Genomic DNA, 26,209 nt, shown 5'->3' on the forward strand with positions numbered 1-26,209 from the left:
CCCCGCCTGGAGCAGTGGTCACTATTCACCCCCCCCCGCCTTTAGCAGAGGTCACTATTCACTCCCCCCCACCTGGAGCAGTGGTCACTATTCACCCCCCCCCCCCGCCTGGAGCAGAGGTCACTATTCACCCCCCCCCCCCCGCCTGGAGCAGTGGTCACTATTCACCCCCCCCCCGCCTGGAGCAGAGGTCACTATTCACCCCCCCCCCCCCGCCTGGAGCCACTATATTCACCCCCCCCCCGCCTGGAACAGAGGTCACTATTCACCCCCCCCGCCTGGAGCAGTGGTCACTATTCATCCCCCCCCCCCGCCTGGAGCAGAGGTCACTATTCACCCCCCCCCGCCTGGAGCAGTGGTCACTATTCACCCCCCCCCCCGCCTGGAGCAGAGGTCACTATTCACCCCCCCCCGCCTGGAGCAGTGGTCACTATTCACCCCCCCCCGCCTGGAACAGAGGTCACTATTCACCCCCCCGCCTGGAGCAGAGGTCACTATTCACCCCCCCCCCGCCTGGAGCAGTGGTCACTATTCACCCCCCCCCCCCGCCAGGTGTTGGTGTACCATGCGTTACATAACAGGTGTTGGTGTACCATGCGTTACATAACAGGTGTTGGTGTACCATGCGTTACATAACAGGTGTTGGTGTACCATGCGTTACATAACAGGTGTTGGTGTACCATGCGTTACATAACAGGTGTTGGTGTACCATGCGTTACATAACAGGTGTTGGTGTACCATGCGTTACATAACAGGTGTTGGTGTACCATGCGTTACATAACAGGTGTTGGTGTACCATGCGTTACATAACAGGTGTTGGTGTACCATGCGTTACATAACAGGTGTTGGTGTACCATGCGTTACATAACAGGTGTTGGTGTACCATGCGTTACATAACAGGTGTTGGTGTACCATGCGTTACATAACAGGTGTTGGTGTACCATGCGTTACATAACAGGTGTTGGTGTACCATGCGTTACATAACAGGTGTTGGTGTACCATGCGTTACATAACAGGTGTTGGTGTACCATGCGTTACATAACAGGTGTTGGTGTACCATGCGTTACATAACAGGTGTTGGTGTACCATGCGTTACATAACAGGTGTTGGTGTACCATGCGTTACATAACAGGTGTTGGTGTACCATGCGTTACATAACAGGTGTTGGTGTACCCGTGTGTAGTTTCATACAATATTTTATTTTATTTCCCGGCTAAAAATTCTGTATGTTTCCCGTGTGTACGAATTAACCTTTTATTTAATCAACTTTTTTTTGTGTACGACTGAAAACTGAGTAGAAATAAAACAGGACGACCATTGTTGTAAAGTTCAAACACACACACACACACACACACACACACACACACACACACACACACACACACATGCGAGGCTGGCTAACATCAGAACGGCGTTCAGGAACCTGTGTAAGGAATCATTCAGAATCTTGTACACCACATATGTAAGACCAATCCTGGAGTATGCGGCCCCAGCATGGAGCCCGTACCTTGTCAAGCACAAGACGAAGCTGGAAAAAGTCCAAAGGTATGCTACTAGACTAGTCCCAGAACTAAGAGGCATGAGTTATGAGGAAAGGCTGCGGGAAATGCACCTCACGACACTGGAAGACAGAAGAGTAAGGGGGGACATGATCACAACCTACAAAATCCTCAGGGGAATCGACCGGGTAAACAAGGACGAACTTTTCAACACTGGTGGGACGCGAACAAGGGGACACAGGTGGAAGCTGAGTACCCAAATGAGCCACAGAGACGTTAGAAAGAACTTTTTCAGTGTCAGAGTAGTTAGCAAATGGAATGCATTAGGAAGTGATGTGGTGGAGGCTGACTCCATTCACAGTTTCAAATGTAGATATGATAGAGCCCAATAGGCTCAGGAATCTGTACACCAGTTGATTGACGGTTGAGAGGCGGGACCAAAGAGCCAGAGCTCAACCCCCGCAAGCACAATTAGGTAAGTACAATTAGGCAATTAGGTAAGTACACACACACACACACACACACACACACACACACACCCACACACACACACACATAATAGAAAGAGCAGCTTCTGTTGCTAGCAGGAATGGATCTGGACTACTAATTATGGGAGACTTCAACCATGGGAAGATAGATTGGAAGAACAGAGACCCGCATGGAGGACCAGAAACATGGAGAGCTAAGCTGCTGGACGTGGCAACAAGAAACTTTCTAAGCCAGCACACCAAAGAACCAACAAGAATGAGAGGAGAAGATGAACCAGCAATGCTTGATTTGATATTTACCCTAAATGAATGGGATATAAGGGAAGTTAAGATGGAAGCGCCCTTGGGAATGAGTGACCACAGTGTATTGAACTTTGAGTACCTGGTAGAGCTAGGACTTATCTCCCCCCAAAAAGAACTAGGAATCAAAAGGCTGGCATACCGAAAGGGGAATTATGAACAGATGAGAAGTTTCCTAAGTGAAATACCTTGGGACACAGACCTCAGAGACAAGTCTGTACAGGGTATGATGGACTATGTTACCCAAAAGTGTCAGGAGGCAGTAAACAGGTTCATCCCGGCCCAAAGGGAAAAATCCGAGAAGCAACAGAAGAATCCATGGTATAATAGGGCATGTATGGAAGCGAAGAAACTGAACAAAAAGGCGTGGAGGAACTTCCGGAATAACAGAACACCAGAAAGCAGAGAGAGATACCAGAGAACCAGGAATGAGTACGTCAGGGTGAGAAGAGAAGCAGAGAAAAATTTTGAAAATGATATAGCAAACAAAGCCAAGACCGAACCAAAGCTACTCCACAGTCACATCAGAAGGAAAACAACAGTGAAAGAACAGGTATTGAAACTTAGAACAGGCGAGGACAGGTATACAGAGAATGACAGAGAGGTGTGTGAGGAACTCAACAAGAGGTTCCAGGAGGTCTTCACAATAGAACAGGGTGAGGTCACTGTGCTAGGAGAAGGGGAGGTAAACCAGGCGGCCTTGGAGGAGTTCGAAATTACGAGAGAGGAGGTCAAGAGACACCTGCTGGATCTGGATGTTAGAAAGGCAGTTGGTCCAGATGGGATCTCACCATGGGTACTGAAAGAGTGTGCAGAGGCACTTTGCCTGCCACTCTCCATAGTGTATAGTAAGTCACTAGAGACGGGAGACCTACCAGAAATATGGAAGACGGCGAATGTGGTCCCAATATACAAAAAGGGCGACAGACAAGAGGCACTGAACTACAGGCCAGTGTCCTTGACTTGTATACCATGCAAGGTGATGGAGAAGATCGTGAGAAAAAACCTGGTAACACATCTGGAGAGAAGGGACTTCGACGCAAATCGCCAACATGGATTCAGGGAGGGTAAATCTTGCCTTACAGGCTTGATAGAATTCTACGATCAGGTGACACAGATTAAGCAAGAAAGAGAGGGCTGGGCGGACTGCATTTTCTTGGATTGTCGGAAAGCCTTTGACACAGTACCGCATAAGAGGCTGGTACATAAGCTGGAGAGACAGGCAGGTGTAGTTGGTAAGGTGCTCCAGTGGATAAGGGAGTATCTAAGCAATAGGAAGCAGAGAGTTACGGTGAGGGGTGAGACCTCCGATTGGCGTGAAGTCACTAGTGGAGTCCCACAGGGCTCTGTACTCGGTCCTATCTTGTTTCTGATATATGTAAATGATCTCCCGGAGGGTATCGATTCATTTCTCTCAATGTTTGCGGACGATGCTAAAATTATGAGAAGGATTAAAACAGAAGAGGACTGTTTGAGGCTTCAAGAAGACCTAGACAAGCTGAAGGAATGGTCGAACAAATGGTTGTTAGAGTTTAACCCAACCAAATGTAATGTAATGAAGATAGGTGTAGGGAGCAGGAGGCCAGATACATGGTATCATCTGGGAGAGGAAATTCTTCAGGAGTCAGAGAAGGAAAAAGACTTGGGGGTTGATATCACGCCAGACCTGTCTCCTGCAGCACATATCAAGCGGATAACATCAGCGGCATATGCCAGGCTGGCCAACATACGAACGGCATTCAGAAACTTGTGTAAAGAATCATTCAGAACTTTGTATACCACATATGTCAGGCCAATCCTGGAGTATGCAGCCCCAGCATGGAGTCCATATCTAGTCAAGGATAAGACTAAACTGGAAAAGGTTCAAAGGTTTGCCACCAGACTAGTACCCGAGCTGAGAGGTATGAGCTACGAGGAGAGACTACGGGAATTAAACTTCACTTCGCTGGAAGACAGAAGAGTTAGGGGGGACATGATCACCACATTCAAGATTCTGAAGGGGATTGATAGGGTAGGTAAAGACAGTCTATTTAACACAAGGGGAACACGCACAAGGGGACACAGGTGGAAACTGAGTGCCCAAATGAGCCACAGAGATATTAGAAAGAACTTTTTTAGTGACAGAGTGGTTGACAAATGGAATGCATTAGGAAGTGATGTGGTGGAGGCTGACTCCATACACAGTTTCAAGTGTAGATATGACAGAGCCCGATAGGCTCATGAATCTGTACACCTGTTGATTGACGGTTGAGAGGCGGGACCAAAGAGCCAGAGCTCAACCCCCGCAAACACAACTAGGTGAGTACAACTAGGTGAGTACACACACACACACACACACCAAGAGATCCAAGAATCCAAGAGTCCGGGATCCCCTCCCGCCGTATTCTGTCGGGATCCAGGAGTCAATGCTCGATCCTGCAAGCACATATAGGTGAGTACACACACACCCACACACCCACACACCCACACACACACACACACACACACATGCACGCACATGTACAGACACACAGCGCAGGGAAAGAGTGAGAAGAAGGGAGGAGGAGAGAGAAGGAGAGAGAAGTTGGAGGTTAGAGAAGAGGAAGAAGGGGGAAGGGAGGGGGGGGGGGGGAAGGAACCCAGACCACTTCCTTGCTGGCTCTGGAACAACGATTTGGTCTCCGTGGCGCAGTGGTAAGACACTCTCTCCGCCCTTTGCCAGCGATTTGGCCTGCGTTCGCAGCCTAGCCGGGGAGGATTGACTAGGCGCCAATCCTTAACTGTATGCCTCTGTTCACCAAGCAGTGAATGTGTACCTGGTTGTTAAACGATTTAGCGGGTCGTATTCCAGGGGGAAATTAAAGTTAATTAAGGATCTGCCCCAACCACACACCGAATCATCTTCTATGGTTGATTGTTCAATAAACCCCTGAACTATATGTTTAACACATCTCTAACCCTGTCCATCGAGGACAGAAGAAAATGTATATATGCTGGTTAGCATTGTAAATGTGTGGCCACGTCTGTGGTAGAAAAAAAACACTAACAACCCCTACTTCAGTACTCTCCACTCTTAGGGTCTTTCCTCAGCTCTTCCACCCTTTCCATCCCTTTTACACCTGCATCAACCTATATGAAACCTTCCCATATAGAGAACAAAGTATCAATGAAGAAAATACAAATCTGATGGAACATCAAACAAAGTAGAAGAACTGAAAGGACTGAAGAAACAAACTCCGATATAATAGCAACAGCAGAAACTAAAATGACTGAAATGATCACTAATGCAATGTTCCTCAGACAATACCAGATAACATGAGAACAACACAAAGGGGAAGAGTGGCACTGGTGGTCAAAAAATAGAGTTGGCAGTTTTAAAGAGGATGCCAATTATGCGGGTTTTGTCACAGGGATCGTTTCAGTGGAAAAATAAAAAAAAGAGATTGCGGGCGTGATTTAGAATTCTATAGACGGAGACTTTTACACCAGGTGACACCGGGTGACAACGTTTTACACCGGGTGACAACGTTTTATACCGGGTGACAACGTTTTACACAGGGTGACAACGTTTTATAAAGGGTGACAACGTTTTATAAAGGGTGACAACGTTTTACACCGGGTGACAACGTTTTATAAAGGGTGACAACGTTTTATACCGGGTGACAACGTGTTATACCGGGTGGCAACGTGTTATACCGGGTGACAACGTGTTATACCGGGTGGCAACGTGTTATACCGGGTGACAACGTGTTATACCGGGTGACAACGTTTTATACAAGGTATGGAAAGAGGGGGAATTGAGAGTGGTAATTAAGGGAGCAGGTAGAAAGGAAGGGGGAATGGAAAGACGAGAGAAAGGTAATGTGGAATGGAATGAGGAATAGAGTAAGGAAAAGGGAGGGCGGGACAGGAAGGAAGATCAGATACTTTATGGTAGACAGTAGTGACCATGACAGTAGTGACCCATGACAGTAGTGACCATGACAGTAGTGACCATGACAGTAGTGGCCATGACAGTAGTGACCATGACAGTAGTGACCATGACAGTAGTGGCCATGACAGTAGTGACCCATGACAGTAGTGACCATGACAGTAGTGACCATGACAGTAGTGATCCATGACAGTAGTGACCATGACAGTAGTGACCATGACAGTAGTGACCATGACAGTAGTGACCATGACAGTAGTGACTATGACAGTAGTGACCCATGACAGTAGTGGCCATGACAGTAGTGACCATGACAGTAGTGACCATGACAGTAGTGACCATGACAGTAGTGATCATGACAGTAGTGACCCATGACAGTAGTGACCATGACAGTAGTGACCATGACAGTAGTGACCATGACAGTAGTGACCATGACAGTAGTGACCCATGACAGTAGTGGCCATGACAGTAGTGACCATGACAGTAGTGGCCATGACAGTAGTGGCCATGACAGTAGTAACCCATGACAGTAGTGACCATGACAGTAGTGACCATGACAGTAGTGACCCATGACAGTAGTGGCCATGACAGTAGTGACCATGACAGTAGTGACCATGACAGTAGTGACCATGACAGTAGTGACCATGACAGTAGTGACCCATGACAGTAGTGGCCATGACAGTAGTGACCATGACAGTAGTGACCCATGACAGTAGTGACCATGACAGTAGTGACCCATGACAGTAGTGACCCATGACAGTAGTGACCAAGACAGTGGTGACCCATGACAGTAGTGACCATGACAGTAGTGACCCATGACAGTAGTGACCCATGACAGTAGTGACCCATGACAGTAGTGACCATGACAGTAGTGGCCATGACAGTAGTGACCCATGACAGTAGTGACCATGACAGTAGTGACCATGACAGTAGTGACCCATGACAGTAGTGACCATGACAGTAGTGACCATGACAGTAGTGACCCATGACAGTAGTGACCCATGACAGTAGTGACCCATGACAGTAGTGACCATGACAGTAGTGGCCATGACAGTAGTGACCCATGACAGTAGTGACCATGAGAGTAGTGACCCATGAGAGTAGTGACCCATGACAGTAGTGACCATGACAGTAGTGACCATGACAGCAGTGGCCATGACAGTAGTGACCCATGACAGTAGTGACCCATGACAGTAGTGACCCATGACAGTAGTGACCCATGACAGTAGTGACCCATGACAGTAGTGACCATGACAGTAGTGGCCATGACAGTAGTGGCCATGACAGTAGTGACCCATGACAGTAGTGTACCATGACAGTAGTGACCCATGACAGTAGTGACCCATGACAGTAGTGGCCATGACAGTAGTGACCCATGACAGTAGTGTACCATGACAGTAGTGACCCATGACAGTAGTGACCCATGACAGTAGTGACCCATGACAGTAGTGACCATGACAGTAGTGACCATGACAGTAGTGACCCATGACAGTAGTGACCCATGACAGTAGTGACCATGACAGTAGTGACCCATGACAGTAGTGACCATGACAGTAGTGACCCATGACAGTAGTGACCCATGACAGTAGTGACCATGACAGTAGTGACCCATGACAGTAGTGACCATGACAGTAGTGGCCATGACAGTAGTGACCCATGACAGTAGTGACCATGACAGTAGTGGCCATGACAGTAGTGACCATGACAGTAGTGACCATGACAGTGGTGACCCATGACAGTAGTGACCATGACAGTAGTGGCCATGACAGTAGTGACCCATGACAGTAGTGACCCATGACAGTAGTGACCCATGACAGTAGTGACCATGCCAGTAGTGAACATGACAGTAGTGACCCATGACAGTAGTGACCATGCCAGTAGTGAACATGACAGTAGTGACCCATGACAGTAGTGACCCATGACAGTAGTGACCCATGACAGTAGTTCCCATGACAGTAGTGACCCATGACAGTAGTGACCCATGACAGTAGTTCCCATGACAGTAGTGACCCATGACAGTAGTGACCCATGTCAGTAGTGACCCATGACAGTAGTGACCATGACAGTAGTGACCATGACAGTAGTGACCCATGACAGTAGTGACCCATGACAGTAGTGACCATGACAGTAGTGCCCCATGACAGTAGTGACCATGACAGTAGTGACCCATGACAGTAGTGATCCATGACAGTAGTGACCATGACAGTAGTGACCCATGACAGTAGTGACCCATGACAGTAGTGACCATGACAGTAGTGACCCATGACAGTAGTGACCATGACAGTAGTGACCATGACAGTAGTGACCCATGACAGTAGTGACCCATGACAGTATTGACCATAACAGTAGTGACCATGACAGTAGTGACCATGACAGTAGTGACCATGACAGTAGTGACCCATGACAGTATTGACCATAACAGTAGTGACCCATGACAGTAGTGACCATGACAGTAGTGACCCATGACAGTAGTGACCATGACAGTAGTGACCCATGACAGTAGTGATCCATGACAGTAGTGACCATGACAGTAGTGACCCATGACAGTAGTGACCCATGACAGTAGTGACCATGACAGTAGTGACCCATGACAGTAGTGACCATGACAGTAGTGACCATGACAGTAGTGACCATGACAGTAGTGACCCATGACAGTATTGACCATAACAGTAGTGACCCATGACAGTAGTGACCATGACAGTAGTGACCCATGACAGTAGTGACCCATGACAGTAGTGACCATGACAGTAGTGACCATGACAGTAGTGACCCATGACAGTAGTGACCATGACAGTAGTGACCATGACAGTAGTGACCCATGACAGTAGTGACCATGACAGTAGTGACCCATGACAGTAGTGACCATGACAGTAGTGACCATGACAGTAGTGACCCATGACAGTAGTGACCATGACAGTAGTGACCATGACAGTAGTGACCATGACAGTAGTGACCCATGACAGTAGTGACCCATGACAGTAGTGACCATGACAGTAGTGACCCATGACAGTAGTGACCCATGACAGTAGTGACCCATGACAGTAGTGACCATGACAGTAGTGACCATGACAGTAGTGACCCATGACAGTAGTGATCCATGACAGTAGTGACCATGACAGTAGTGACCATGACAGTAGTGACCCATGACAGTAGTGACCATGACAGTAGTGACCCATGACAGTAGTGACCATGACAGTAGTGACCATGACAGTAGTGACCATGACAGTAGTGACCCATGACAGTATTGACCATAACAGTAGTGACCCATGACAGTAGTGACCATGACAGTAGTGACCCATGACAGTAGTGACCCATGACAGTAGTGATCCATGACAGTAGTGACCATGACAGTAGTGACCCATGACAGTAGTGACCCATGACAGTAGTGACCATGACAGTAGTGACCCATGACAGTAGTGACCATGACAGTAGTGACCCATGACAGTAGTGACCCATGACAGTAGTGATCCATGACAGTAGTGACCATGACAGTAGTGACCATGACAGTAGTGACCCATGACAGTATTGACCATAACAGTAGTGACCCATGACAGTAGTGACCATGACAGTAGTGACCCATGACAGTAGTGACCCATGACAGTAGTGACCATGACAGTAGTGACCCATGACAGTAGTGACCATGACAGTAGTGACCATGACAGTAGTGACCATGACAGTAGTGACCATGACAGTAGTGACCCATGACAGTAGTGACCATGACAGTAGTGACCCATGACAGTAGTGACCCATGACATAGTTATCGGTAATGTATGACTATGACATAATTGTGTATTACAGCTCCTCTGTTCTTGTGTATTGACCGGTAATTTAGTGTGTGTATTCACCTAGTTGTATTCACCTAGTTGTATTTACCTTGTTGTATTCACCTAATTGTGCTTGCGGGGGTTGAGCTCTGCTCTTTCGGCCCGCCTCTCAACTGTCAATCAATCAACTGATACTAATAGTTTGTTTCCACACACATAGAAAGCAGCCCGGAACAGCTGTCTATCTCCCAGGTACCTATTTGCTGCTAGGTAACAGGGGGATCAGAGTGAAAGAAACTCTGCCCATTGTTCCTCGCTGGCGCCGGGAATCGAACCCGGGCCTGAAGATTACGAGTCCTGCGCGCTGAGGTCTTAGAACGCACCTGCCTCTCTCTCTCTCTCTCTCTCTCTCTCTCTCTCTCTCTCTCTCTCTCTCTCTCTCTCTCTCTCTCTCACGCACTCTTCCCCATTATGAAGCCCACAGTAGCTGTCTTACTTCTAGGTCGGCTCCTGGGGAGCCGGTCGGCCGAGCGGACAGCACGCTGGACTTGTGACCCTGTGGTCCTGGGTTCGATCCCAGGCGCCGGCGAGAAACATTGGGCAGAGTTTCTTTCACCCTATGCCCCTGTTACCTAGCAGTAAAATAGGTACCTGGGTGTTAGTCAGCTGTCACGGGCTGCTTCCTGGGGGTGGAGGCCTGGTCGAGGACCGGGCCGCGGGGACACTAAAGCCCCGAAATCATCTCAAGATAACCTCAAGATAGGTACCTGCGAGAAAATTAGTTGGAGCCGTGAGGAGGATTCGAACCTATGTTCAGGGTATTCCCAAGCAAACGCCTTAGACCACTACACCACGACATTGATACATCACGTTAATGTGATTTCTTTGTCCTCCTGGGTACCTATTTACTGCTAGGTCAACAGAGACAGCAGATGAAAGAAATTCTGCAAAATTGTTTCTGGCGGTGCCTGGAATCGAACCCTGATTCGTGGACTGCGAATTCCGAACTTGCATGCGTGCACGCGTGTGTGCTCACAAATTGTGAGCTCCAGCTTCTGGTACCCGCCTCTCGCCTCCACTTGGAAGTTGGAAGTATTCGTGTAGACTACACGGTAAATATGTTTTTTTTATTAACCGAATAAATGACTTAGAAGAACAGAATACTGAAGGAAAAAAACACTGACATACATAAGGAAAAAAACAGTGTTTTCTTCCCCAAAACATATCCTTAGAATTTTTGTGTTGCCTTTGGCCGATAATTTAGCGATAGTTTCCCAGACTGCGCTGATATCGACAAGTATTTCCTTACCCAATACAAAAACAGCGCTTTGCTACCCCTCAGCCTGACAAAGTCCCCTCAGGAGATGTCCACGACTGGTCGCCATGACAACCAACACTCTCCCCTCACCCTAACACCTCCCCTCACTCCCCCTCACGGAGAGTTTATCAGGAGGATTCAACCCGCCTCGGGATTTCACCGCCTACAGCCAGAGTTCGAACCTCGATCCGAACAAATACTCCATGCGATCCGATACTTTATATGATCCAATAGTTAACCCGATCCGACACTTAATCCCCTCGAATACTCTACACAACCGTGGTGATGAAATCTGACAAAAGTGTTTATAACTAATGATACAATGTTTGTGAGTTAGGGATTTAATAGTTAAATTATAGAATTATAATTGTTTATAATAATGAAGTGTGAATAATCACTATTAATTATGATAAGGATTCATATTATTTGTGTGTGTGTGTGTGTGTGTGTGTGTGTGTGTGTGTGTGTGTGTGTGTGTGTGTGTGTGTGTGTGTGTGTGTGTGTGTGTGTGTGTGTGTGTACTTAGCTAGTTGTATTCACCTATTTGTGCTTGCGGGGGTTGACCTCTGGCTCTTTGGTCCCGCCTCTCAACTGAGAACTGTGTGCGTGTTCTGTGAGAGAGATTTTGAGTGTTACTGAAAACTTAAGCAAACTCTAAGATAACAATTTTGAAGATGAATATGACTGAGTTACTGAAGAAACGTGAAAGTTCATGTTATACCGTTGTCGCAAGTAACCCAAAGATACAGAGGCACCCCAAAGGTATCCGTGGTCACCAGTGGACCAACACTATGGATCTTGAATCCATTCAGTGACTAAAATTGGTTTACTGAGAATTATATAAACTATACTATATATACATATACATATATATATATATATATATATATATATATATATATATATATATATATATATATATATATATATATATATAATGTAGTATTTTCCCTTGTAAATTGATGTAAATATGATCTTTATATTGAATATTATTTAGTAAAGAAAAAAAGTGACTGATGGAAAGGTTCGTCAAGTGGAAAGGTGACACAGTGGAAAGGTTCATCAAGTAATCAGAAACAGAAAGAACATGTTAAACTATATTTACGGCTTCGCAGTATATATTCTGGCGGAAAATGGCTTTATTTGTTATGAGAACAATATATCAAATTTTATATAAATCCTTACTCATTCCCTCGGCAATATATATATATATATATATATATATATATATATATATATATATATATATATATATATATATATATATATATATATATATATATATATATATATGCTGTTTATTCTTCATCTTTCTTACCCTTTACTCTCCTCCCTTTCATATGTAGGGTAAAAATATTCTTCCCTTAACGCTAGTTCCTCCCTTCATCATCCTGTATCGCCAATTTTATGTTTCCATTGGTTTTCCCCTATTTTATGTATTTTCTCTGTAACATATTTTACCCCCAACCTTCCCGTTGAGCCGTGTGTCCCCACCCTGCGGGGTCTTGTTGCCCCACTTCCTTCCTTCTTTCCTTCCTCCCCCCCCCCACTCTCCCTACTCTGATCACCCACTTTCCCCACCAACAACCCCACCACCTCCCCCACCAACAACCCCCCACCACCTCCCCCACCAACAACCCCCCACCACCTCCCCCACCAACAACCCCACCACCTCCCCTACCAACAACCCCCCACCACCTCCCCCACCAACAACCCTCCACCAACTCCCCCACCAACTCCCCCACCACCTCCCCCACCAACCAACCTCTCCTCCAGGACGAGGTAAAATTGTTGTCACTCATTCTTATGCGTGTAGAGGAAGGCGGGAGCGGGAAGCCTTGCCTGGCTCCATGATTCTTGCATCAGTATTCTGCGACAGGTGTCTGGGCCGGGACCCGACTCCGCTCACCAGGCTGGCGGAGGGGCAGGGAGGGCAGGGAGAGCAGGGAGGGGCAGGGAGGGGCAGGGAGGGCAGGGAGAGAAGGGAGAGAAGGGAGGGAAGGGAGGGAAGGGAGAGAAGGGAGAGAAGGGAGAGAAGGGAGGGAAGGGAGAGAAGGGAGAGGAGGGCAAGGGAGGGAGGAAGGAAGAGAGAGGCAGAGAAAGGACGCGACAGTCAGTATACACTGTAGGCTCAGCATAATAAGTACTGTGGTACTTATTATGTAAGTACAGCATACTATAGGCACTAAACACAACTTGGTCAGCATAGTATTTGATCCTAAGGCAATTAAAATTATTTTTTTTTAAATAATTCTTGTTTTAAATTGTTAAAAAACAAAATTATATTATTTGTGTTCGTATGGCATTGATTGTCCCCTCAGACCCCACCTGGGGTCATATAAGGCTTCAACTATCCCCTCAGACCCCTCCTGGGGTCATATAAGGCGTGAACTATCCCCTCAGACCCCTCCTGGGGTCATATAAGGCGTGAACTATCCCCTCAGACCCCTCCTGGGGTCATATAAGGCGTGAACTATCCCCTCAGACCCCTCCTGGGGTCATATAAGGCTTGAACTATCCCCTCAGACCCCTCCTGGGGTCATATAAGGGCTTGAACTATCCCCTCAGACCCCACCTGGGATCATATAAGGCTTGAACTATCCCCTCAGACCCCTCCTGGGGTCATATAAGGGCTTGAACTATCCCCTCAGACCCCACCTGGTATCATATAAGGCTTGAACTATCCCCTCAGACCCCTCCTTGGGTCATATAAGGCTCGAACTATCCCCTCAGACCCCTCCTGGGGTCATATAAGGCGTGAACTATCCCCTCAGACCCCTCCTGGGGTCATATAAGGCTTGAACTATCCCCTCAGACCCCTCCTGGGGTCATATAAGGCTTCAACTATCCCCTCAGACCCCTCCTGGGGTCATATAAGGCGTGAACTATCCCCTCAGACCCCTCCTGGGGTCATATAAGGCTTGAACTATCCCCTCAGACCCCTCCTGGGGTCATATAAGGCTTGAACTATCCCCTCAGACCCCTCCTGGGGAAGAGAACAAGGCTATTACTCTCCCCTCTTTTTTTCTCTAGTAATACAAAAAAAGCAGGAGTTACGAGCGGCATGAGCCAGGGAGTCTGGCCAATACGTCAAGAAGAGAGTGGTGGGGCTCCCGTGGTGGCCGCCCACACCAATATTGTCGTGTGGTGTGTCTCCTGCTGCTGTCCACTCCACTGTTTTATACTTTTGTTTCAGAGTTTTTATTGCTTGACTTTTTGGGTAATAATATTAATAACAAACGTTAATGTAATATATATATATATATATATATATATATATATATATATATATATATATATATATATATATATATATATATATATATATATATATATCAATTATTGCTCATTTTAATATGTTATTGCTAATAGGTTTATAATTATTGAATTATTAAAAGCAGACAATTAAAAATTTATGATCTACTGACATTTAACTATTACTTAGGATAGGCTTCCAATATTTTTTTGTTTTACTCTAATATAGGCCTATTGTACATAATTGTTTTGTTTAATGTGGTTTTGTATATTAGAGGAATTTGAGTATTAATGGACAGATACATCAAGTAAACTGTTATCTCTATACATCAACGTATTTGTCGAGATGTCACTCGTAAACGTCACTTGGACTGGTTGGAAGAGGCGACGGCCTGGCTTATTGAAGGTTGGCGTTTGATCCCCCGATGCAAGTGGTTAGGCATCGTTCTCTTGCACTGTCCTCATATCGCAGCTCTTAGTCCTAATTACCTTTCCAAGTGCCATATCATCACACCATCACCCCCCCCCCCAACCACCTTGTCCCACCATCACAATTGCCATCACCCCCCCCCCCAACCACCTTGTCCCACCATCACAATTGCCATCACCCCACCCCCCCCCAACTCCCCCAATTGCCTCCCCCCCTGATCAAAACCAACTCCAACTGGTTCCTCCAAAGAATCCAATACCGATTACTCCTAAGATTATGGACTTACCCAGTAATATATCCCTCCACCCTCTAAGATTTACAGCTTTCCTCTGTCGTAAATCAGCCACAGATATCTTAGCAATTGTCTAACAGCCCAGTTGGAGGTCGAGAAGCTGTCACCGAGAGAAACATGACGGAGGAGGAATTTGGTGAAGCAAGACTTACGAGAGAACAAGACGTTCAGAGCAGAACAGTGGATGAAGTTGTCTATGTTGATGATACGTTATTGTCATGGTGAGAGGAGGGGGAAGGATGGTGCTGGCGTGGTGTCGTCAGTGTATCGCAGAATCATGAGGCTATAGTATATAGGAAGAGGGAAAAAGAGAGAGGAGAACGAGGGAAAAGAATGAGTGTCGAAATACTCTGACTGTGTAGGTGTGGAAACTAGCAGCGGCTCTCACCCATCACGACGGGGTTGGTGCCGAGGTCAGCTTCTCGCGGCCTCAGCTCACCTACTGCTCGCTAAGCTTATTGGTTTCCTCCGGGTCCTGGACGCTGCCTGGGAGTGCGACTCACTCCACAAACCAGCTGATGGAGCGCGCCTGGAAATTCCTCCTGGAGTCGATAACTAAAACAAGTGTTCTCAAGTTCACAGTATCCTTTTTTTACTATATTTTTCTCTTTACTTTACAGAGGCAGTACAGACAGTCTCTTTACTGCCTTTGTTCTCTCTTTTATGTCTGTATATAGTTAATCCAGATGTCTACTTCAGGAGCCGTGGCTATTGCGAACTCTCCTTACTTTCAAAGTCAATAACTCCTCCCCATCTAGACCTTTGACCTTCGCCAACACCCCTTTCCTTCTCTACTCAAGGAATCAACACAAATTTGGTGCACCGCGCATCCTGCTGCTCTCAACTCTTTAAAAGTCCGAAAAGGGATGATTTAGTGTTTCTTTTCAGCACTCAACCGGCTGATTTAAACTTTGAATTCCTCGAGTGAAAGTTTCAATTGTGCCATTAAAGTCTATCCCCCCTGTTCTTCCCTCTCTCTCCCCCTCCCTCCCCGCCTTAAGTCCATGAGGGGGACTTAAGAGGCGGATTTGGTCATGCAAGGTTGACAGAAAGTCCAAAGAGTAATAAGAATAGTAACAGCACCAATTGACGGAGCTGGCAAGGCACGCCACATGACAAGTGACAAGGCCCACCACTTGACAGGTGACAAGGCCCACCACTTGACAGGTGACAAGGCCCACCACTTGACAGATGACAAGGCCTCCACCATTTGACAGGTGACAAGACCCCACCACTTGACGGAAGGTGACAAAGGATCAGCGCTTACAGGTGACAAGGACTGATTGGAAAGAGTGGGTTTGGGGAGAGTGCTTGGGAAGAGAGGGGAATGGGGAGAGAAGAGTTGGGGAGAGAGGGGATGGGGAGAGAGAATCTGAGGAGAAATGGGGTTAGAGTCTTTTAATGGGACAATTTAGACTTTCTCTCGTGGAATCCAAAGTTTAGATCAGTCGCTCGAGTGATGAAAAGAACCACTAAATCAACCTTTTTCAGTCCTTAAATAGGAAAACTACAGGATGCACGATAAATCGAATTGATGGTACTTATTTGTAAGGAGGTGAGCGGGAGCTGACGACAGTTACGGTTCTGTAGAGAAGGTGCACAACCTACGTGAGACATGTTACATAGTCTGCAGCACAGACGTGGAATCTCCAACTCATAAAAACACAAATTAAAACTAGAACAGCTATAGAGATATGCAACACTCGTCGTTTCTGAAATTAGAAGAAAACATACGAGGAAAATCTTTAGAATCAGAGGCAGGATTCATTTAGTATTTACGCAACTACTTACGAAACCTGTGCATCTTTCCTTAATCGTGGCGGCTTTGACATTTATTAAACAGTTTACGAGCTTCGAAACTTCACAACTCAATGCAGGCGATGAGTCACAATAACGTGGCTAAAGTATGTTGACCAGACCACACACTAGAAGGTGAAGGGACGACGACGTTTCGGTCCGTCCTGGACCATTCTCAAGTCGATTGTCATAACTCAAGGTTATTATTGTTATAAACAACCTCGAGAGAGGTTGTTTATAACAACCTTCGGAGCTCAAACTGTTTAATAAATGAAAACAATGATTAAGGAAAAATATACAGATTTAGTGAGTGGTTGGGGCAATGCTTGATGAATCCTGGTCCTGGACCTCACCACACTGGAAGAAATAGGGAGCAGAGGAGATATGATTACAACGTACAAGATTCTAAGCGAGATTGATGTAGTAAACATGAGCGCATTCGCTCACGCAATAATACTTCATTTACACACACGTATTGTCATTTGCAAGTCAGTTCCAACAGTCACCAGTAACTGTTACTCAGAGACATTACATCGACAGTCACCAATTATTCATCTCTCAATCACACGCAATCCACTCACCACTAACAGTCATCTCCAACGTAACGCACTCACCACTAACAGTCATCTCCAACGTAACGCACTCACACCCACATACGTCATTTCCTAGCTGGAGACAACACACGCGAAAATCCAGCAAATTGGAAAGTGACAATTTTATGCGACTGTACGTGTGCAAATTGAATCAATTACTATTCAAATTGGTCTCCATCTCCGAATGCCTCTTCCTCACTTGTAAATCCACTCATTACTTATAAACCCAGTCAGGACTAAAACCATATATGTTTTATATGCTTTTAGTCATTCACATATATGACTTTTGTCATATATGTGACAAAATGCGAATGGTAGTAAGGATTCCATCAGCCAAACTGTCGCAGATTTACAGTTTAAGACTGTTCTTGTATATGAGTTTATTAAATCACAAACTGTGATTGGTTACAGTGATTGTCTAGTCATTGTCTGTTAGTAAAATACGTTTTAATGATTGTAATATTAATTAGAGACTGGACCCATTGATGTTTGGTTATCTACGTTTGGGAGAGAGAGGGAAAGAGAGAGAGAGAGAGAGAGAGAGAGAGAGAGAGAGAGAGAGAGAGAGAGAGAGAGAGAGAGAGAGAGAGAGAGAGAGAGAGAGAGAGAGAGAGAGAGAGAGAGAGAGAGAGAGAGAGAGAACATATATTCCAGACAGTTGCTGGAATTATTTTACGATACATATCATTAGTGTTTTCAAAGTTGACAAATCACGCTAATATTTAAGTAAACACAAATCACCAGCACTCAGGGAATGTCGCCTCACTTATCAGCTGGTGCATAGTGAAGGGGATTACCTCAAGGCAATTATCAGAAGTGCTAAGCCAGTCTGGCTATTTAGCACATGGAAGGGATACGCGGACAGCATAGGAGCTGGGATACTGGGATATAAGGGGGTTTGGTAGCTGAGTGGACAGCGCACGGGATTCGTAATTCTGTGGCCCGGGTTCGATTCCTGACGCCGGCAGAGACAAATGGGCAGAGTTTCTTTCAACCTGATGCTCCTGTTACCTAGCAGTTATTACGGGCTGCTTCATGGGTGTCTGTGTGAGTGAAAAAAAAACCATAGTAGCTAGTAACAGTTAAGAGGCGGGCCGAAAGAGCAGAGGTCAACCCCCGCAAGTATAACTAGGTGAATTCAAAGACAGGATACGAGCTGGGATACGAGGATAAGATAGGAGCTGGGATACAAATACAGGATATTAACTGGGATACGGGATTTTAGTGAAGGAACTATACCCAACTACTTGGACCAGTGGGGATCGAACGCTCATTATCAGTTTCCTTAAACCTGTCCAGGGCCACGATTCAACAAAGAATTTGCAAAAATTACGAAACCTCTTCATCTTTCCTTAATCATGGCGGCTTTGTTCGCATTTATTAGTTTATGAGCTTCGAAAATTCTCAACCTGAGGTTGTTATTGTTATAATACAACCTCCTAGTGTTCCAGAGCTCATAAACTATTTAATAAACGTAAACAAAATCATCATGGTTGTATAAGGATGTACAGGTTTCGTAAATGCTTGATGACTCCTGGCTCTGGTGGCACAAACTGTGATGTGTGTTGGGGGGACACCCTCGTGTTCCAGGACTCTCTGGGGGATGTGTCCAGTCTGGGGAGCTTCCGGGGGGGGGGGGCCTGCGCCCCCTGAGGTGGACCTCCAGCCTTAAGGGCAATATCCGACGGGGAAGTGGGAGACTTTGAGCACTCAGCCACTGTCACGGGCGACCACTGGCCGTCCAGGAGATGTGTAGAGTTGCTGCTTGGATCAGGTTGTAGAGGTTGCAGAGAGAAGCAGTGGTGGATACAGCCACGTAATGTGTTATAAAACACCCAACCACCCGCACACACACACACACACACACACACACACACACACACACACACACACACACACACACACACACACACACACACACACACACACACACACACACACACACATTTTTGTGGGGCCTCGTAGCCTGGTGGATAGCGCGCAGGACTCGTAATTCTGTGGCGCGGGTTCGATTCCCGCACGAGGCAGAAACAAATGGGCAAAGTTTCTTTCACCCTAAGTGCCCCTGTTACCTAGCAGTAAATAGGTACCTGGGAGTTAGTCAGCTGTCACGGGCTGCTTTTGGGGTGTGTGTGTGTGTGTGGTGTGGGAAAAAAAAAAAAAAAAAGTAGTTAGTAAACAGTTGATTGACAGTTGAGAGGCGGGCCGAAAGAGCAAAGCTCAACCCCCGCAAAAACACAACTAGTAAAAACACACACAAGCACACACACACACACACATAGTAGTTTCAAAGCGTTATATGACAAAGAGTGCTGGGAAGACGGGACACCACGAGCGTAGCTCTCATCCTGTAACTACACTTAGGTAATTACACTTAGGTAATTACACACACACACACACACACACACACACACACACACACACACACACACACACACACACACACACACACACACACACACACACACACACACACACACGCACACACACACACACACACACACAAGCACACAAACACACACAAGCACACACACACACACACACCGGCGCCACTAAAAACGAAGACGGAGCAGAAGCAGAAAAAATTGAAAGTGGAATGAAGGAATAAATAAAGATCGGAGCCGCAAAAGCCCTGAAAACTTTGATTAGCTTCGAGGATTTTTGCAGCTAAATCCCTTACTGCTGGGTATTACGGCGACGACGAATGATTGAAGGACAGAAATTTTTCCCCCGGCTCATTTCGTTGGAGTCTGAGTAGCACTCGAAGTCAGGCGAGGACTCATCGAAGTTTTCTCTCGTTATTTGCCCTAGGGAATATTATTAGCAGGGGGTTTCAATTCCCTTCACTTGAGGAGCTGCTGGAGTTGAGATCGTAGTGTCTGGGATACCTTAGTCTGGGATTAAAAAATGAGTTTCCTGTAGACCACAGATTTGTAGTGTATAGAACTGGCAGCTGGTGTCTAGTGCGTTGAGTGAGGGTTGAGTGCGTCGTGGGAGTGTAAGTGTTTGTGCTGTGTGTGTGTGTGTGTGAAAAACACAGAAATTTCTTTGAAATGGCCCAACGCATGTTGCTAAAGGATGTGTTTCGCTGAAGGACATTGACTCATCTTCGGAGGCAGAGGAAAATTGAATACGTATTGGCAGAGACAATAGCATACATTATATGCAGGTATGAAGGTGCGGTTACCAATACACTCTCATCGGTCGGCTGCAACAGAAGTGTTGCACATTAGTTGCTCGGTCTTGGTCTTGCAGCTGGTAGGACTTAACTTTAAGTGTAAGCTTAAGTGAATGGTTCGTGTCAATAAATTTGGCTATATTAAATCTACTTTCAATGTATCTATAGATTATCTATTGATTGACAGGTCGTGTACAGACGATGTGATCTTTGAGGTGGAAGAGATGTTGTTGTCTTGTCTATATATTGAGATTGTTAGACCTGATAGTCCCCAAGTGGACATGAGAATGTATAAACATTCGTCTTTTTTCAAGATGTTTCGTTTAGTATAGGGAGCCGGTCGGCCGAGCGGACAGCACACAGGACTTGTGATCCTGTGGTCCCGGGTTCGATTCCGGGCGCCGGCGAGAAACAATGGGCAGAGTTTCTTTCACCCTATGCCCCTGTTACCTAGCAGTAAAATAGGTACCTGGGTGTTAGTCAGCTGTCACGGGCTGCTTCCTGGGGGTGGAGGCCGAGGACCGGGCCGCGGGGACACTTAAAAAGCCCCGAAATCATCTCAATATAACCTCAAGATAGTTGGAAGAGTTCTTCATGCATTGGTGATCGACTAACAACCATTCAATTTCCCCCACAATAGTTTTCAGCTGCAGCTTTGAGATCAGGAGTCTGTATGGTGCTTCTTTAATCATAGTCGCCCCTCCCTCTGCCACGAGCTCTGCTAACTGTGTACCTTTAGTGGCGACCTTCTTCTATGTCTGGAGACCTTATATGTTATCCTGCAGGATATCCAACTCCACCTCCCGGGCTATCTCACTAGGTCTGGATATACCCTGGTAGTATAAGCCCAGATATAAGAGTGTGATTCCATCTTCAGTGTCCGTTATACGTTAAGGCAATGTGAGGCAGCTCTTGGACCATGCTGTAATGGTCTCCCGTGATGTTGCTGTTCCTCTTGTGATGATGCTGTTCCTCCCGTGATGCTGCTGTTTCTCTTGTGATGATGCTGTTCCTCTGGTGATGATGCTGTTCCTCCCGTGATGCTGCTGTTTCTCTTGTGATGATGCTGTTCCTCTTGTGATGATGCTGTTCCTCTTGTGATGATGCTGTTCCTCCCATGATAATGCTGTTCCTCCTGTGATGCTGCTGTTCCTCCCGTGATGATGCTGTTCCTCCCATGATAATGCTGTTCCTCCCGTGATGATGCTGTTCCTCCCGTGATGATGCTGTTCCTCCCGTGATGATGCTGTTCCTCCCATGATAATGCTGTTCCTCCCGTGATGATGCTGTTCCTCCCGTGATGATGCTGTTCCTCCCATGATGATGCTGTTTCTCTTGTGATGATGCTGTTCCTCTTGTGATGATGCTGTTCCTCCCGTGATGATGCTGTTCCTCCCATGATGATGCTGTTCCTCCCATGATGATGCTGTTCCTCCCGTGATGATGCTGTTCCTCCCGTGATGATGCTGTTCCTACCATGATGATGCTGTTCCTCCCATGATGATGCTGTTCCTCCCGTGATGATGCTGTTCCTCCCGTGACGATGCTGTTCCTCCCGTGATGATGCTGCTCCTCCCATGATGATGCTGTTCCTCCCATGATGATGCTGTTTCTCTTGTAATGATGCTGTTCCTCTTGTGATCATGCTGTTCCTCTTGTGATGATGCTGTTCCTCCCATGATGATGCTGTTCCTCCCGTGATGATGCTGTTCCTCTTGTGATGATGCTGTTCCTCCCATGATGATGCTGTTCCTCTTGTGATGATGCTGTTCCTCTTGTGATGATGCTGTTCCTCCCATGATGATGCTGTTCCTCTTGTGATGATGCTGTTCCTCTTGTGATGATGCTGTTCCTCCCGTGATGATGCTGTTCCTCCCGTGATGATGCTATTCCTCCCATGATGATGCTGTTCCTCCCATGATGATGCTGTTCCTCTTGTGATGATGCTGTTCCTCTTGTGATGATGCTGTTCCTCCCGTGATGATGCTGTTCCTCCAGTGATGATGCTGTTCCTCCCATGATGATGCTGTTCCTCCCGTGATGATGCTGTTCCTCTTGTGATGATGCTGTTCCTCTTGTGATGATGCTGTTCCTCCCGTGATGATGCTGTTCCTCCATTGATGATGCTGTTCCTCCCATGATGATGCTGTTCCTCCCATGATGATGCTGTTCCTCCCATGATGATGCTGTTCCTCCCATGATGATGCTGTTCCTCCCATGATGATGCTGTTCCTCCCGTGACGATGCTGTTCCTCTTGTGAAGATGCTGTTCCTCCCATGATGATGCTGTTCCTCCCATGATGATGCTGTTCCTCTTGTGATGATGCTGTTCCTCCCATGATGCTGCTGTTTCTCTTGTGATGATGCTGTTCCTCTTGTGATGATGCTGTTCCTCTTGTGATGATGCTGTTCCTCCCATGATGATGCTGTTCCTCCCGTGATGATGCTGTTCCTCTTGTGATGATGCTGTTCCTCCCATGATGATGCTGTTCCTCCCATGATGATGCTGTTCCTCCCATGATGATGCTGTTCCTCCCATGATGATGCTGTTCCTCTTGTGATGATGCTGTTCCTCCCGTGATGATGCTGTTCCTCTTGTGATGATGCTGTTCCTCTTGTGATGATGCTGTTCCTCCCGTGATGATGCTGTTCCTCCAGTGATGATGCTGTTCCTCCCATGATGATGCTGTTCCTCTTGTGATGATGCTGTTCCTCTTGTGATGATGCTGTTCCTCCCGTGATGATGCTGTTCCTCCAGTGATGATGCTGTTCCTCCCATGATGATGCTGTTCCTCCCATGATGATGCTGTTCCTCCCATGATGATGCTGTTCCTCCCATGATGATGCTGTTCCTCCCATGATGATGCTGTTCCTCCCGTGATGATGCTGTTCCTCCCGTGATGATGCTGTTCCTCCCATGATGATGCTGTTCCTCCCGTGATGATGCTGTTCCTCCCGTGATGATGCTGTTCCTCCCGTGATGATGCTGTTCCTCCCGTGATGATGCTGTTCCTCCCATGATAATGCTGTTCCTCCCATGATGCTGTTCCTCCCATGATGATGCTGTTCCTCCCGTGATGATGCTGTTCCTCCCGTGACGATGCTGTTCCTCCCATGATGATGCTGTTCCTCCCATGATGATGCTGTTCCTCCCATGATGATGCTGTTCCTATGTCTCCTCGTGAAAACTTTGGAAACTCTGGATTAAAGCGATAATTCTGAGTCTGGAAATTCTGGTGGCAAGAGACCGGCGTCTGGCAAGGTTTCGGGAGTTTGGAGTTATGCATTGTAGGGGTGAATAAGTGAGTGAAGGTGAGTACTCCCCTAGTTGTGCTTGCGGGGGTTGAGCTCTGACTCTTTGGTCCCGTCTATCAACTGTCAACAGGTGTACAGATTCCTGAGCCTACTGGGCTCTATCATATCTACATTTGAAACTGTGTATGGAGTCAGCCTCCACCACATCACTGTCTAATGCATTCCATCTGTTAACTAATCTGACACTGAAAAAGTTCTTTCTAACGTTCCTTGTGGCTCATTTGGGTACTCAGTTTCCACCTGTGTCCCCTTGTTCGCGTACCACCCGTGTTATACAGTTTATCTTTATCTACCCTGTCAATTCCTCTGAGAATTTTGTAGGTAGTGATCGTGTCTCCCCTTACTCGTCTGTCTTCCAGTGTCGTGAGATGCATTTCACGCAGCCTTTCCTCGTAAGTTATGCCTCTTAGTTCTGGGACTAGCCTAGTGGCATACCACTGAACTTTTTCAAGCTTCGCCTTGTGCTTGACAAGGTACGGGCTCCATGCTGGAGCCGCATACTCCAGGATTGGTCTTACATATGTGGTATACAAGGATCTGAATGATTCCTTACACAGGTTCCTGAAGGCAGTTCTGATGTTAGCCAGCCTCGCATACGCTGCAGATGTTATTCTTTGATGTGGGCTTCAGGTGACAGGTTTGGCGTGATATCAACTCTCAGATCCTTCTCTCTATCCGTTTCATGAAGGACTTCATCTCCCATTCGGTATCCTGTGTCTAGCCTCCTGTTTCCATTGCCTAGTTTCATTACCTTACATTTATTCGGGTTGAACCTTAGTAACCATTTGTTGGATCATTCATTCAGTCTGTCTAGGTCATCTTGTAGCCTCATACTATCTTCCTCCGTCTTAATCCTCCTCATAATTTTGCGTCATCAGCAAACAATGAGAGGAATGATTCTACATCATCTGGAAGATGATTCAAGTGCTAGTAAAGTGTGAGTGAATGAGTAAAAGCGAGTGTAAGTGCAGTTTAGGAAAACAAGAGAAATTGACCGAAATAATGTGTATGTGTGTTGGTAAGAGAGAAAGATATAATATATGAAATATACACTAATAATCAACGTACCCTTTATCCAATAATTATATATATTACCCTCTCACATTTCTCATAATATCTTTCCCAAAAATAAGCTTAAAAAGCAATTAGATTAACAAATCCCCGGGTGGATTAGAAGAGTGAGTGAAATACACAGACGTATGCAAATGAGAGAGACATTTTCCCTTGCCCAAGGAGAGAAAAATGCAATATGACTGAATTCAACTACGCGGAAACAGTCAAGTTGACTGTTGCCTAATGAGAGAGGAAGGGACCGTCAATCCTGCAATTTTCTCGCTGGTAATCAGTTCCGGCGTTTTCATACAGCGGAGAATAGGAATAAGGAATGCTGATAACAAATGGTGTGTGGAAGAGATAGGCAATAAGAGGGATGGAGGCGCAAGAGAGGATTGATTAATGGAATTGGCAGAAAGTTAGAGAGGAAAGAAGCGAGGGATGGAGGGAGGAAGAAGGGAAGGAAGGAATTCAAGAAATTAGGAAAGGAAGGAGGGAATGAGGGTAGGATGGAAATTGGGAGTAATTAAGAAAATAAGAGAGGTTGAAAATTAGACGGAAACTGAAAGAATTAGAAAAGAGAGATGTCCATCAGAGATACTGTGAGGTATCTGATTATCTCCTCACACATGTTCAGGGGGATTACTGTGAGGTAATCTCCTCACACATGAGGGTTCAGGGGGATGACTGTGAGGTAATCTCACACATGAGTGTTCAGGGGGATTACTGTGAGGTAATCTCCTCACACATGAGTGTTCAGGGGGATTACTGTGAGGTAATCTCCTCACACATGAGTGTTCAGGGGGATTACTGTGAGGTAATCTCACACATGAGTGTTCAGGGGGATGACTGTGAGGTAATCTCCTCACACAAGAGTGTTCAGGGGGATGACTGTGAGGTAATCTCCTCATACATGAGTGTTCAGGGGGATGACTGTGAGGTAATCTCCTCACACAAGAGTGTTCAGGGGGATGACTGTGAGGTAATCTCCTCATACATGAGTGTTCAGGGGATTACTGT

The 26,209-nt window shown here is 46.3% G+C and overlaps 2 protein-coding genes across 2 annotated transcripts in view; one reads left to right on the forward strand and one right to left on the reverse strand.

The window, feature by feature from the left end:
• LOC123757940 (uncharacterized) overlaps window positions 1-26,209 on the forward strand; it is a 444,009-nt gene that overhangs the window by 163,812 nt on the left and 253,988 nt on the right. The gene's annotated exons all lie outside the window — the stretch shown is intronic.
• Window positions 21,705-23,957, reverse strand: LOC123757742 (semenogelin-1-like). The gene has a single exon (XM_045741579.1). The coding sequence runs from the start codon at window positions 23,955-23,957 to the stop codon at window positions 21,705-21,707; it is 2,253 nt and encodes a 750-aa protein (XP_045597535.1).

Source organism: Procambarus clarkii, chromosome 40 (assembly GCF_040958095.1).
Source record: "Procambarus clarkii isolate CNS0578487 chromosome 40, FALCON_Pclarkii_2.0, whole genome shotgun sequence".
NCBI classification, from domain to species: domain Eukaryota; kingdom Metazoa; phylum Arthropoda; class Malacostraca; order Decapoda; family Cambaridae; genus Procambarus; species Procambarus clarkii.